The 15,717-nt window shown below is 39.0% G+C and overlaps 1 protein-coding gene across 1 annotated transcript in view; it reads right to left on the bottom strand.

Annotated features, from left to right (window-relative positions):
- The window catches only part of pigk (phosphatidylinositol glycan anchor biosynthesis, class K), a 30,434-nt gene extending 14,941 nt beyond the window's left edge, over positions 1–15,493 (bottom strand). Inside the window, exons 1-9 of the mRNA XM_080504080.1 lie at positions 15,384–15,493; positions 15,142–15,195; positions 14,968–15,059; positions 13,410–13,545; positions 12,806–12,917; positions 10,719–10,815; positions 8,897–9,014; positions 7,154–7,264; positions 5,791–5,963 (exon numbers count right to left, since the gene is read on the bottom strand). Of these exons, the coding sequence (XP_080360206.1) occupies positions 5,791–5,963; positions 7,154–7,264; positions 8,897–9,014; positions 10,719–10,815; positions 12,806–12,917; positions 13,410–13,545; positions 14,968–15,059; positions 15,142–15,195; positions 15,384–15,449 (959 nt within the window). The 5' untranslated portion in view covers positions 15,450–15,493. The remainder of the gene's footprint in view (positions 1–5,790; positions 5,964–7,153; positions 7,265–8,896; positions 9,015–10,718; positions 10,816–12,805; positions 12,918–13,409; positions 13,546–14,967; positions 15,060–15,141; positions 15,196–15,383) is intronic.
- Positions 15,494–15,717: the final 224 nt, after the last annotated feature.

Below are 15,717 nucleotides of genomic sequence, written 5' to 3'. Positions count from 1 at the left end.
TGTTGGCTGTGCAATGTGGACAAGCTCAATAACCTTGACCATTGCATCTACCAATTGCAGAGCCAGTGGATGCATGGTGCAACTCTGCTTCTATGATAGACCACACCATTGTGTGCGACATCAAATTTTACACAACTCTTGAATTATTTTGACCTAAATTAGTTTAACATTAGTGATGTCAATTTAAAAAAAAAAAAAAAGTATTACTTAATTGGATATTTTTCTGTAATTAATTGTGATTAATCACTTTTTTTCAACCTAAGACTGAAGCTTGTAGTCGATATTTATTTATGGAAAATCATGTTTGAGTATATTCAAATACGTGCTTTTTGCTTTCACTTTTTAAAGTGAAACTTTCTGTTTAATAATCTATACCCTCATCATTACGAGGTATTTTGCTGCTATGCAGCCGGGTGGCTCGGTGCGGCTCACGTGACAAAAGGTTAGAAAGTTTTTTAAAAAACGAAGTAAACAAAACTGCATTAAGTGCATACATTTTTTAAACGAGTTAAACATTTTAAACTAATCACCACAATTAACATGATAATTTTGACAGCACTAATTAAAATGTTCCATTTTGCAATCTTTAATTTGTTAAATAAGCAGTTCTTTGTTTATAACTTCACCTCTATGCCTTATCCAACAATTAATTTACTTGATCATTCCATTTGAGCAAGTTAAAATCTGCTTTGCAGATGGACTAACTCCTTGAAGCAACATTAGCAAAGTGTTTCATTATCAACAGACATTTCACACATAAAGGGCAGACAAATTGTAGATTTTAAGTCTTTATCCTTTGAATGCCATTTAAAACTTTGCTATAAAAGTAGACGCACCTTTTGTTTGACTTGTTTATCTTTCACTTTGAAATTATCAGGTTGAGAATCTGGAAAAATCTGATTTCCCTTGAATGCTTTTCTTTCAGGACTTGGTATCATTTTGATGGATTCATCTTGTTTATCTTCAGTTATTTTTGAGAGAAAGTCTATGGTACTTGCTCCCGTTCTTCCCCTCACTAACAGCTACTAATTTAAATTTTGCATTTTTGACTTTTGCTCTTAAGGAGCACTTTGCCTTCTTGTCTGTGTTATTTACAAAGAAAAAAAACTGTTCTGTCATTCATAAAACCCATTGCAACGTTTCGACATTTAACAAGAAGAACAAATATGTCATTACTGCCAACATTTCAAAACTTCTTAAACTAATTTTAATTATGGGTCTGCCAACTCGCTTTTATTACTGTGCAACATTTTTAAATGTTCCTGTGCATGTAACGACTACCTGCAGCATCGCAGAGCTACACAAAGGAGTCCTGGCGAAAGGTTACAGCGGAGTCTGAGGTTTAAGAGCGTGAATAACTTTCACAAAGGCTCGGGCCAGACAGCTGATGATAAAGTGGGCCACATCGCACCATGAGCTGCCGTGACACTCGCGCTGCAGTTTGACTTGCTGAGAAGAGCAACTGTTTTTCCATTTGTCTCATATTTCACTTCAAATTATTCAAACTCAATGTTTTTTTTGGGGGGGGGGGGGTTTCCTCTTTGGCTTTTGCTCTCTTGGCCTTCCTCCTTCAAGCTTGTCGGTTCAACTTCACTTCTTTGACGCCGTTGCTTCCCGACACGTCTGTGCGGAGGGGTGAAAGTTGCACTGACAGACAGGAATGCACTTAGGAGCAAACGGGACTGGCTGGCAAGCGGGGAGACGATGTCCCGCTGAGCTCTTTATGTGCTGCGAGCTCTTTCTGCCACTGGAAATGTGTCACGGAGAGGAGCAACATCTCACTACTGTGCCTCTGCCTCCTTTTTCACTGAGCACCACATGTGAGCTTTAATTCAATTCAAACCGCAAGGAGATGTTTTATTTTATTTTTTTTAGAAGGGAGGATTTATCAAGCCACTTAGCTGGTGCTCATGGATGCCCAACTCCAGCTCTGGTACGGCTGCTGTGTTCAGCTGCTATCTTTTAGTGCAAACATATTTTCCTTTTAACATGTGCTCTGTTAATGATCAATTCATCTTCTCTCGATTCAAAGATGTGCTGCAGCTCGCAAAGTTACATTCAGTTCACTTCATCATTCAATGGGGGATGAATTCAGCCGCACACGCTGCGGGAGGACCTGCTACGGTCAATAACCACCAGTCGCGGGAGTGAGCGAATACACATCTTTGTTACACTAATAAGCCAATGCATAAAAGAAACTGACTGAAAGGATGCATTAAAACATCCTCTCTCTCCATCAAGTGTGATCAGCTTACTGGAAGAGCCTGTTCTTGGTAAAGACAGGAACGTCTGGGAACACACTAAAGGAGGGGTGGCAAGGCTCGGACGATAGATTCCTATCACCAGCTGAAAACAAGCCAAAGTGTGTGTGTGTGTGTGTGTGTGTGTGTGTGTGTGTGTGTGTGTGTGTGTGTGTGTGTGTGTGTGTGTGTGTGTGTGTGTGTGTGTGTGTGTGTGTGTGTGTGTGTGTGTGTGTGTGTGTGTGTGTGTGTGTGTGTGTGTGTGTGTGTGTGTGTGTGTGTGTGTGTGTGTGTGTGTGTGTGTGTGTGATTAATGATGTGATGTAAGGTGCTTTGGGACCGCTCACACAGTTGAAAAACACTATATACATGAAGTTCAATGACCATTTAAAGGGATAACAGCAAGGCAGGAATGGACACCAGGCATGTATACTCACACACATCCATCCATGTTCTGGCACGAGTAGACTAAAGCAGCTTGTTTTGACGTGACGTCTGTATTTCTCTCTCAAATCAGAAGACATACAAGCATCCACACAATGCAGCCTCAGCCTATTTTAAACTTAATATTTGAATTCACATTGGGGTCTAGATAGACGTCTCATAAAGATCCTGTTTCTGAAGTCTGGCATTGGGAATAAGTGGATGATAAAATCTCATTCCTGAGTGTAACTACGTGAAAAAGTAGGCCTTGTGTTTACTGATAGTAGGCTGCTGCTCATAATCTATTGAAGATGGTCCCAATTAACCATTAAAACCATAAAAAAGAACAATGGGGGAAACATTTTTAAATCAATGGTCATTGTTATCAATTACTAAACTGAACACTGGACATTTTAATAATATCTAGAGCAGATGTGTCCTCCCAACCACAATCATAGCCCCAATTAACTTCAATTTTGGGGTGGGGCACACCTGCTTGTTTTGGCTGTAATTGGGGTAAGAAGAGACTTTTGCATTCTAAAAAAAGTGTCTTTGCATAAATGTGGATTTTTCTGTGACCGAATTTATTCAGCCAGGCACACGGTTTGAGATTCGAGTCGTTCAAGAGCAAACAGAATGAGGAAGTTTCCTCAGCATCCAAAAATGTAATTTATTCCATTCTATAATAAGTGCTCTGGCAATGGCATTATGGTTTACAGGGTTTGAATGCTTTTGTCTTCTACATAACTAAAAACCTTTCTATAACTATAACAATCGTGGAAAAATACACACGTGAATGATCCTCAACAAATTCTCTGCTGTGACTTAGGATGTTGAAAACCGTACAGCTCTTAGCCTCTCTGAGGTCTTGAAGCCATCACAATGTCTGCTTCTACTATTCTTGAAAGTAGAATGACACAGCTGCTACTGTAGTGCATCAGTATCAAAAGAATCAGGGGATTGCTGGTTTCTTGCATCAGATATGGAGATTTAAAAAAAGAAAAAAAACTCTCTAGGACTGAATGAGGGCAGCAGCCTGCACGATAACACTGGTGTTCAAGTTTCTGTTTCGCATGGAAAGATCAGCAGATCCACCGTCTTCACCATAATCAATAAGAAAGTAATAGGGGAAGTCGTTTACAATGACTAACTTGCCTGCGGCCAAAACAACCAATGACTAAAATCAGTTCTACAATTACCTCTAATTACTAATTAGAAGCCAACTGCATTGGATTCTTTAAAACGTCCCAGTGGTTCAATTAAATCCCAGCTTAATGAAATTAATAGAGGTGTAGAGGATTGCGGGGGCATAATCGTGAATAAAGTTTTAATTTCCATCACATATTTTGGCTGAGCTCTGTAAACAAGACCTTATCAGCAGCCTAATGAGTCAATATAAAATCTGTTTGCATTTTTTGTGCATTAGCTGTGTGTTTCCTCAAACTCCCGGTGATTGTGCTTATTATGGGATTAGGGTCTCCGGGAGAAAGCAAACAATACCTCAGAAAGTGCAGAGGAAGTTTAAAAGCACGCTACAGCCATCTAGTGGGCAAATGTGTGTAGTACAGTAATAGTAGCGTCACAGTCTTTGTGTAAGGCCATAGATATTCACCAAGGGCTCAAACAGTGTGTAAACTCAACAGCAATTCCTCCATTGTTCACATCATCTGATGGAAACATTTCAAGTCTGTGCCGTTTGTTCTCTTTTCCACTTCCAAGTAGGACCTCACTTCAAGCAGCACAAACATGCCGCTACAGGCATATCACAACAGAGGACCACCAGCATCTGCCCCTGAACAACTACTTCTGCACCTAAAAGCATTTGGATGCTGGATTGAGACCTGATTTTTGGTGGATTCACTTAAAGGTATAGTAGAGGATTTTCTTCTTCCGGGTGGATCATCAAAATAACTGGTCCTCCCAATTGTCAATCATTCTGGTGATATATGACGTAAGCCCGTCGTACGTGCTCGTCCCTGCGCGCAGCTCACTCCAAAACGGTTCTCATCATGCCGGTGGCCGACCCGACGCATTATTCTCGGACATTTTTCTCACGGTGGAGAGGGCGGTTCTTTCCTAAAATTCCTGAAAATCCTCCTGTATACCTTTAATGCACACGAGTTCACATGGCAGTTTTCCCAAATTTAACTCAGAAATCACACAGGCTCGTTTTACTTTTGAGCCAATCCAAATGTGAACGTAGCCGGTTTATTTGAATGAGAAGTGTCAGAGCCAGATGACTTCTGAAAAGTGCAGATTGTGGACTCCCCGCGATGCACAGTGACTCTCCTAAAACAGGCCACTCAACACATCATTAGTAGAGCAATCAATATCACTGCTGAGAGTCTGTCTAAACAGAAATCAATATCCGGCGAGTTAGAAATCCCACGCAAAACGAATTTGGCTCATGGTACTTCAAAAGACAAAGAGACTGACCCCAATTACAGTTTTTTTATCCAGGTTGTCCCTAATCCACCTCACAAAGCACTCAGCTCCCAACAACTTCACAGTCTACAATAACAAAACAAACAAAAAATTATTAAACCTCTTTTTTTTTTTTTTTACATTTGCATTCCTGTCCAATCACTGACAGTCTTCATAACTCCTTGAATTTTATTGATAGTCACAAAATTCAAAAACCATCAGAAATCAGATAAATATAGCTTTGTGTCAATATACAAGTCATTACGTTATCAGTAACCATTGAATCAGAGGTGAGATTTAAAAGTGTGCCACACATTTAAATAGTAATATTATGCTTCTACGAGACATTAGAAGTTGTAGCAGTCTTAAAAAAGGGCAGCAGAAGCACTCTCTCCATGAAAATTTTTTGCCAATTCTATAGTCATAAAATAACCCAGGAACCCTGAAATTCAGTCATGAGAGGGTTTTTCGTGTTGACAATAAGCAAATCTAAAAATGGTATGTTTTGTTGCAAATGTCATTGAGTTATGATTGTTCTTTTGAGTCCAATTTAAGAATTTTGAGATAAAAAAAAATTAAATTTAGATCAAAAAAAGTTCAGATTTTATATATATATACATATACACACACACACAGATCATTTCCATGACACAGTGTACAGTAACGTTTCAACACAAACAGAAAAGAAACACACTGCGCTCACCTGTCCTCCACTGGCTTGATGGGGCCCGTCAGGTTGACAGCCTCCGTGGTGATCTCCACTTTACGGACACTACCAAAGAAATCTGTGATGAGAACGCTTCCTGGATCCCTCAGGAAAAGGTCGGTACGATGGCCCGGCGTGGACACACACTGACTCTTCGGACACACCTTGAACTGAGCAAGCAGAAGAAAAAAAGAAAAAAAAAGAATCAGTAAGAGGTATTTCTTGTTAATCAAATGTGGATCAAACTTTGTCTGAATGTGAGAAAAAGAGTTAACATTTTTCCCTCTTTATACTCCAGATAACCGACAGCTGTAGCTAACATGGTTAAAGCGTCATCACACTTGTTTGAATGTGTGACAGCGTGAGAAGAAGATAAGAGACGTAACAGATGGAAGCTTGGCATTTGTGCATGTCGCTGTCAATTACAAATCTTTCTGTGCTCAGTGGGTTTCCATTTGCGGGTTAATCCTCTTGCGCATGCGATTCATCAATGTGTTGTCTGACTGAACTCCCCATTTGAAAGGAAATTAAAAAAAAAAAAAAAAAATCATTAAAGTGAGGTTCATGTTATCTCTGTCAGCCAAACAAGACTTGAAAAACACACAAGGATTTTCTCTGACAAGTGGAGACAGTTTCTGCTTCATCAAAGGTAAGAACGCTTGGTGGATTCATCTGGTTAACCCGTGATATTGATCCCGAATTCCACCGAATTGCACCAGAATAAGTACATCTAGAAAAACGGGGAAATGGGAAAGAACAAGAAGAATTTGTTTGAACACGATGACCAAGAGCCGCCCTGACGATGGAAGGCGTTTGGAGTGGACCTCCTGGTGACACGCTGGAGCAGAACTCTGCGGGAGGGTGAATGATGAAAAGGGAGGCGCTGCTGAGACCGAGGCGCGGCCCAGAGCAGCATGAAATCACCGTCTCCACCACCATGTGTCGAGGACCAGCGACTGTAACAACGCATCAGGCATTCTGTTTCAAGTTTCCAAGAGTCCTGCGAGGGCCATGTGACTTTCATCCAAATCCTTCAGCCCCACAAAGTTAATGACGTGAAAGTGCACTGGCCAAGACAAGAAGAGATACTGGGGAGCTATTACACAACCCGATTCCAAATGTATAAAAGTCTACAAAACCATGTTGTGAGAAGTAACATATAAAAATTACTTTCCTGTGTATATGAGACAGACTTGTAGCAGTAAGAAATGTGTTGTTTTCTAAACCAAAATGCTCAAACGCTTTGCATTTAAAAAATAATAACCAATATTAAATCCTGAACACTGAAGTGGTGGTCTCCTGATATTTTCTGACATTAAGTAGATGACAGGACCACATGCACAGGCTCACAGATGCTCACCAGATCGTTCATGTTGGTTTTACTTGCAGGGTTGATGTCTTCCAGGAACTCCAGCAGGTAGAAGGTGTAGCGGTCCATCAAATGGACTCCGATAGCCAAATCTGGCTGATGCTACAAGGTGACACAGTATTGAGACAAAAACTGTTTAGTGGCATTCATGTATCATTTTTCAAAGATAGTCACATATTTCGTAGTAAACTAATTTGCGGATGCTGTACAGTGTGGACAGTATTAGTATTAGAGGAAAAACGTTCTCAGAACGTTACAGCGTTAAAAACATCTCAAAAGACAAGCACAATGAATTTTGCTATACAAATAGATTAACATTCAAGCACATTGTATTGATATTGATGTCAAATCCACGTCAGGTTTCCGTATTGGAGCCACTTGAAGATCTCCTGGCTATATGTGCAAAACAGTAAGCACCTAACATGAATGGTAAATACTCCGGAAATTAAACTACACATATCTTTAGAAGCCTAATAATTGTCAGTTTTCATCAGCATTTGGAAAGTCGTACAAGAAATAACATGCATGTCCCAAATCTGCTATAATCACATTAAACAGATGTCACTTTTAGCTTCTTGATAAATAAAAATGAAGATCCTGGGGTTTTTTCTTTTAACCTGCTGAATGCATCAATATGTTCAAGTTTTACCCTTTCAGACATTCAATGTTACGGTCGACACGATGCTACAAGAACAAATAAAGTAAAATGAGCTGAAAGTTGAAGACTCTCAAAGGGATTATTATCAGTCGGTTTAGTTCATCTTCCAGAGATACACTATACCAACACATGGGGACTTCTAATGTAACATAATAATGTCATGATGGCCAGTAAGGTAATCATTTTAGCCTTTTTCAATGTAATAAAGCCCTTATTGAAACAACTTGCCAATTGTGTAATATCCATTATGGGAATAACATTTTGCCAATAATGTAATGAATCATTACATGATTAAAGTAGAATTTTAAAAAAACTGCCACCTATAATGTAATACAGAAATAGGGCTACTTTTCAAAGAAATAAAATCTTTTTTTGAAGGTTGCTCATCATAACTAAGTACTTAGACATAGGCGGTAGTCATCGATTCTGTATTCATTCATTGAGGATATGTACACTGCAACTCTCGCGCAATCATGGTTATAAATAATCTGTTACTATTATATTACATTAATGGCAAGCTACAACATTATTGGCTTTTATTACCCTGCAGACAACAAAAATTACTACATTATTGGTTGTTACAAGCTTTTTAGATTGCTCGCCCAGAAACGTGTACATTCTGAGGTATATTTTGTGTCCATGCTTGAACTGCAGTGTTTGGTTGCCTGATGTCTTCGTACATGCTAAACAAGAATAACGCTACATTTCCTTTGATGACTAATTTATACAAGCAGATGAGTCATTCAGAGGGACAAAAACATTTCTAAATTATAATAATGATAGAGATAGCATTATCCTGAATGGCTGTGCAAAAAAAAAAGTTAGTCCTCATATTCATTAAGCATGCCGTGTCCAAATAGTGTGTGAGCACCTTGCACGGGAAGCCGTTCTATTGGCGTGTGAAGTTAATTAATTATAATTTACAATATGTTTCACAGAATGTCAATAGATGAATTAAAATAAATGGAAACTGTATCGTATATGTGAACTGAATTCACGTCAGGTCTTAAATTAGACAAACTGACACGCTGATGAATAATGAGTAATTTTTCTCCAGAACACTTGTGACAACTCACCGATAGGGAGTCTTCTCCCACTTGACTGCTGGCCAAAGCCATGAGGTTCGGGGAGTAAAACCTTTCATACATGGAGGCGCCTTGACAGGTGTCGATGATGAACAGCAGTTCATTGTACCTGAAGACGCAAACAAATCATTCCCAACTTCAAATGATGAGAGCGCGCACAGGTGGCATAAGACTCATCTTGTTTGTGCCAATAAAAGTGGCACCACACAAACCTTATCAACCATCTTTCACACTGCTGTTACCATGGCGACAACTCAGTCCCTCCAACACTCCCCCCCACACATGCAGTTTCTCCCACTGGTCCCTCTTCCTTCCATCCTCCCACACAAAAGCCAAAATCCCACAAGAACTTCTTTACAGTGTCGAAAACAAAAAAAAAGATTTTTAGATCCAGCCGGCTGAACGGAGGGTTTGTGGACGGCGGAGCGAGGCGGGAGAATCTCATCAGAGCCAGTTCAAGCCTGCAATTATCACATCCGCATGAAAGCTGGTGTCACTCCGCTTTAATCCAGCAGCCTGGAGCCAGACAGTAACCCACACACTCTCTGATGAGGATGATTGGTTTGGAGGACAACACAGGCAGCAGAAAGGTGCAGACTCATTAAATGATTCACAAATTAGGCTCAAAAGTACTTAAAAAGCAACTCTGTTCCCTTAAGAGTCTGAGAAAGTCTCTAAACAAACAACAAGTTTAGCGTCTTCGTTTTGGTAAATCGTCAAACGCTCCCAGTAACAGCACTTGTCTTCAACTTGACACTCAAAACATAAAACAAAAACAATAAAACCAAATGTATTGATTTGCGCCAAATACACACATTTGAAGTGAATGACCATATGTTTGTTTTTTTATGCGTCCAATAAGTCTGATTTAGAGTCATTTTTCATAAATAGCACAATATATTGCAAGGTAATTCAACTGTGTAGTTTATAGGCTGTGACAATTTCTTATCATCATTGAGAATTGTATCCCAGTTCCATACATTTTTAGACCTGATTTACCCTTATTACACATAAATGTGGCATATGTTTATTTATACAGACTGGATATGTCCAATTTAATGGTTGGATAATACATTTGTAATTATTTGTACGAGAAGAGATAAAAAAAATTAAAATTTAAAAAAATCCATGACCTCTATTCACAAAAATGTCAGTGACAATAGCAGATTGACTGGGAGCAATTAATTTGATCTATTTTATCAAGTTACTCTCCACAATTAGTGTTTTTTATATCTAAGGCTTTAATCACATTTTCTGTTTTCCAACAACAAATTCCTCTTAAAACCTCTTAAAACAATCAGCAGCATTGCCTGACTTTTCAGTGAATTATATATATATATTTTTTTTTAAGCCCTGGATGAGCAGCAAAAAAATGGATCGATGAATAAAAGAGGCCAATTGAATACATAACTATGATTTTTTTTCTTTATTTTATGAAAGGTTAAATTAAAAATTAACAGTAATGCCGCCATTCTTAAACTAATGCCCCCTATGGACGACTGGGAAATATTTTCCATACAGAATTTTTCAATCAAATTAAGGACTTCCAGCTATTACTAAGTCTTGGATGAATTTCAAACTAAGTTTATGAAGTTACAATGATATAAAGATCACGTACTTACAGCAGGGAACCAAAACAAATCCACAACTTTGAGTCCCATGGTGATAAATAATTGTTGACAAGTTACGGCGCTAATTAGGTCCCGAGAGAAACACAGACCCAGTAAAATGCTCTTCCAATAGAGGAACAACAATATCTGACGTCACATTGTTAGACCCTCTTGCCTTCATCATTAATTTCCTGCTTGTTTACCTTCTCTTCTGCCACATCTGCTCAAAAGCATCAGCCAGCTCCACATTGCTAATCTCCTCCGAGTCCTGGAACTTGAGAAAGCCGTTCCCTCCATGGCCTGAGAAACAAGTACAGGCTTTTCATGTTTCATTCCTCTGTGACTCACATTGCAAAAAGTACATATTTTCAATAGAAAATAATGAAAAGACACGGACGAGGCTGGCAGCAGCAGGATGCAGTGTGCAGGAGAAACAGAAACGCTGAAAGGACAAAGTTATTAAGTTGAACACAGCAATGGGGGATTATTCAACCCGTTAAAATGTGCAGATAAAATTATAACATCCTGCACAATCAAAGCCTTCCGTTTGCATTCATTCATGGTCAAACATAGATTTGAAGGTATATCCAGGTTTTCCTGTGAGGATCAGTCCGCAGAAACAGTGCTACTCCTCATGGCCAAAAAAAAGTCACCATCTGCTCCACAGCCACTGCGCTCCCCTTCAACTGCAGGTGCTGCTGTTGCTCCATATTTTGTGACTAGAACTAGCACATACCACTTGCACCATTTCACACTCCTGAAACATGAATTTCTCATCAGTTCTTCTGATCAGCTTTCATGGATAAGTGGAAGAAGTGTCGCTTTTTTCTCTCTCTTTTTTTAACAACCTGTTAATTTCGCATTGTTTATTAATCCCCTGGAACAACACTGTTGCAGCAATACTTTGTTACAGTGGTTATTATAACACAGTTGGCGTCTTTAGGGAGACTTCATCACATAATAAATGTATATATTGTACTTTTTGTATGAGTAATTTTTAGATCGATTGAACTGCAGAGGTTAAATGGATTCTATCCGAGATACGTTTAACATGGCAGATAAATCCTTCTCCTTAAGGTAGTTTATAAATGGGCTCCATAAACACCATCCTTTATTGTGCAAGTAATTTTTTTTTTTTAAAGACAAACACGTGGACATTATTTCTTTGAGCTCATGTTCTTCGAGCTGATGCTCGGTTTGAAGGTACTTTTCCACGTTAATGCGATGTATCTTTTGGCTTGCAGTAGAATATTTGCTCTCTGCATTGAATTTTATGTCCCACTTGGTAGATGCCAAGAATAAAAAAGGTGGGGTTTACAACCAATTGAGCCAATAAGATATCCTGAGTGTTCTTTTCTCTTGGGATGTTGGGATTAACTTTGTTAAGCTTTTTTCTGGGGTGATGTACGCTCCTATTAACCAGTTGCGTTGGAGGAGTTGTAATCGTGTCTGAGTTTGGGCTCGACTGCATGACTTATTCCATTCTTCAAGTGACAGTTCCTTGTGTAGATCATTTTCCCACACTTTAGGTTTGGATTGTAATATATTAGCCATTAAAAAAACTGTTCACTTTTTATATAATTCCCCTTTCAGAATTATCTTGGATCAGGAATTTCCCCAGTGGGGATTGAGCAGGAATGGTGAGGATCTGATTCTGAATAGATTCAATAAACCTCCAAAGGGGAAGATTAAAACTATCAAGCAATTCACCAAATGTCTTAATGTCACCCTCCTCTGTAGCAAACATGTCACCAATTGGTCTAGATGCACTTATCAGCACATGTTTTGAAACCACCATCTTTCATGCCCGGTGTAAAATAATTCCCCCCCAAATTAGACTAAATTGAGAGAAAGGTGAGAGGTGAAAAGTGCAGTTTTTCAATAATAGCCTAGTGGATAATGTTGTACCTATCACTCAATGATGAATGCATACACTTAAGTAAATTATGTTAATGTATTTGCACTTTGAAATGCATTTCTCCATATAACAATCCTTGTTCTCAGCGTATTTGATTTCCTTTTCCAGCAATAAGCAATTTGAGTTTTTTTGCTAATTTTTCCTATATTCATGTAAATATAGCTTCTGCTCTGCAGCTAATAAGCGTGAAATAATAAGGGCTGCCAGTTGATTAATATGTTTTAACTGTAAATTAATCAAGATAAATGTATAGCCATAGTTCCTTCACGAATAGCTTAAGGTTCACCTCATTATTAGATTTATTTTACGACATTGCATTGAGTGCAGAAAATAAATACACAAGGCTTCGGTCAACCACTGAGTTGTAAATACCTGTGAGGTATATGAGGATGTTGCTTCGGTCATCAGAGAGGAGGCGCTTGGAGCGGGGGGTGCTGGGAGGCAGCCGTCCAGTCAAAACTCGCAGGAAGTTTTCCACCGTCACCTGGAATACAGAGGAAAGGTTCAACATAAAACTGTGAGGCAGAGGTAAGAGGTCACTTTCTGAATCAAAGATTCATCCAAATCTGGCACAAACCTCTCATTTCTAACTCTCAGGCTTGAGAAGAGCTGATGGACAAGCATTTTATTCATTGTGTTTTTATGAGATGCCCTCTACGTTTGTTTCCTTCATTTGTTTCCACCAGGTTCTGCTACAAATGACTAAAAGTGCCAATAAAAAAAACTGACTATGTTTGTTCCTATTTAAATAAGCAAGAAAAATCAACATTTAAGTTTAAGTAAGCAACGTTCTGATCTTCACATTGCGCAACTTAATAAAAAGGCACACTGATTAACAAATGGATGTGAGGTTTAAAAGCAGATATGGATGTCTACATCTAAGCCGAACACTTCTATAAGACACTTTTGTCAGTCCTAAGAAAAGATTTCCTTTGAATTCGAATCAATAGGATTACACAATGCAAAGCCATTAAACCTCATATCCTCGGTAGTCCACCTCCACGTCGTCACCGTACACGTTCAGCTCCATGTTCTTATGGCTGAACACTGTGGCAGGTTTGGGGTTTCTGTGGTTACAGGCCATGTCGTCAGCCAGCATCAGGACTATGTGGCTGAAAAGAAAAAGAAACAGTGAGCGAGAGAGAGAGTGAGGATGAGTGAGGAAGGAAGCTGAAAATGCTGGGAAATAAGGAGAGATCTACCTGAAAAGAGCAGCAAAAGTGCAGGACTGTATAGTACATTCTGACTCATTCAGTCTGATGAGGCATTCAAATCTAGATTCGGCTATTCCCATACTCAAGAGTAACGAGTGTTGAAGTCTGATTCGCATTCATTGCACGATGTAGCTAAAGGTCAGAGGGAGACACACCTTCCAGTGGAAAACTGTGTGAATATCAGTCAGATAAATGAAGAAAGACAGAATTCTATCACCCTGTTTTATCACTTTAGATCATTTAAGGCAGAAATATGTATTTTTTTGTAGGAATAGGAACCCCGATTCCAAAATTCAATAGTGAAACCTCATTGCCCACTGGCAATACCTCTAACAACCACCAGGGGTCCCTCACCCCACAATTTGGGAAACTGGTTTAGCAGGGTTTTTTTAGGGGTGATCAGAACAGAATTAAATCAAACACCAACATAGAAACATTCCACATCTGATCTATTGTATCTATTAAATTATGAAAAATAAATTATATTAAAGCAAAACTACTGAATGCAGTTTGTGATCAACAGCTGAAGTTATTAATTGTGGTCTGTAATTTGAGTGGGACAGCCTGTCCTCCAGTTCCAGTGAGATTCGTGACTCTTCTTGTCTTCATGTCAAAGTGTCCTTTGGCAAAACTCTAAGCAGCTTCTGATGGCGGCCAATCCGCTCCCATAGAGACTTAATCCTCACTGCTGTGCACTGTGTGAATTAAGGTTTCAACACATTCTTTACAGATGAAAATTCACAACTCAGTCCAGTTACTTTTCTGTGTTGTTCACCCTGCTTCAATGACTTCATTAAAATAGTGTGAGGAGAGGTCTGCGATTGAAGGTTCCAGGTTAGACTGAAGGGAGGTGGTATACAGGGTGGTCATGAAAAGGTCATGGACAAGAGAAAAGTCAGTGGGGAGATTTGTGGTTGTGGTGAAGGTGAAAATGCAGACAATTTGTGTGAAGAAGCAGGATACAAGAGACGGAGAGAATGAGATAATCGGAAGATGATGATCAGCTGTGGTAACCCCTGCCCCACAAGAAACTACAGAGAGGAAGATGATCTTCATAACTTGTCATTTCATCTTTCTCGTCTGTTGAGATACAGTATTTCCAGAGATTACAGATGGGAAAACAGCCAACACATTTACAGCTATGTTCATTTATGTACACAGCTTCTGATAAATAATATGATATATGTTCAGTGAACCTGATTCAAGTGCTTTGAGACGGATAAATGAGTGCATGCATCAAAGAGCTAATATATGCACATTAACACCAACACCGAATATCGTTATTTATATCCAAAGCTGACAGTGAGAAGGAGCATCTACCTGTCAGGGATGCCCAGTCTCTTGACGCTTCTGTACACAGACAGAGTGTTTGCCACATGTCGATAGTTGAACCAGAATCTGGAGGTACACACCTTTTATTTAAAAAGAGAAGAGAAACACTTCATCACAGGCTCACATGTTCTTATTCAACATATAACCGCGATTAATACTCACTAAAACAGCCCAGTTGTTCGTATGACCACTGCTAAAAAACTGCCCGGCGCTGTCCTGTAAAACAAGAGCAAAAAGATAAAGAAAAGTTTGTTTTGATTGAATGTTTTCAATGCAACATTAGCCAAACAGTTAGCATGATAGCACATGAAGCTAAAACGAGAGCGCTCTAACCGGTTCAATTTAAGTCAAACAGATCAACTGTTGGGTTATTTCAGAGCGGAATGCAAATGAAATATACTCACTACGATGTTAACACTGTCTGCTAATACGATTGCAGCAAAAAAGCTGAGTAAAGTGAGTATTTTCATGCTGAAGCACTGTTAGCCGAAAAAAGCCAGGAAGTGAAAGTCGGTAGTTCCGCCCACAAGGTGTAAACGTCATATTTTAAAGGGATACGTTCTTATTTCTGGAGAATAGAATAGAATAGAATAGAATAGAATAGAATAGAATAGAATAGAATAGAAATACTTTAGAAATAATTTAATAGCAGAGGCAAAAGATTTTCCACATTGTTCCTCCATACAGAATAGAATATAAACAAACAGAACAGAAAGTTAAAAAAATCAAATAAGAGAA

Source organism: Blennius ocellaris (genome assembly GCF_963422515.1).
Source record: "Blennius ocellaris genome assembly, chromosome: 10".
NCBI lineage: Eukaryota > Metazoa > Chordata > Actinopteri > Blenniiformes > Blenniidae > Blennius > Blennius ocellaris.
The sequence above is the reverse complement of the archived record's forward strand: the minus strand, read 5'-3'. Positions and strand labels throughout refer to the sequence as shown.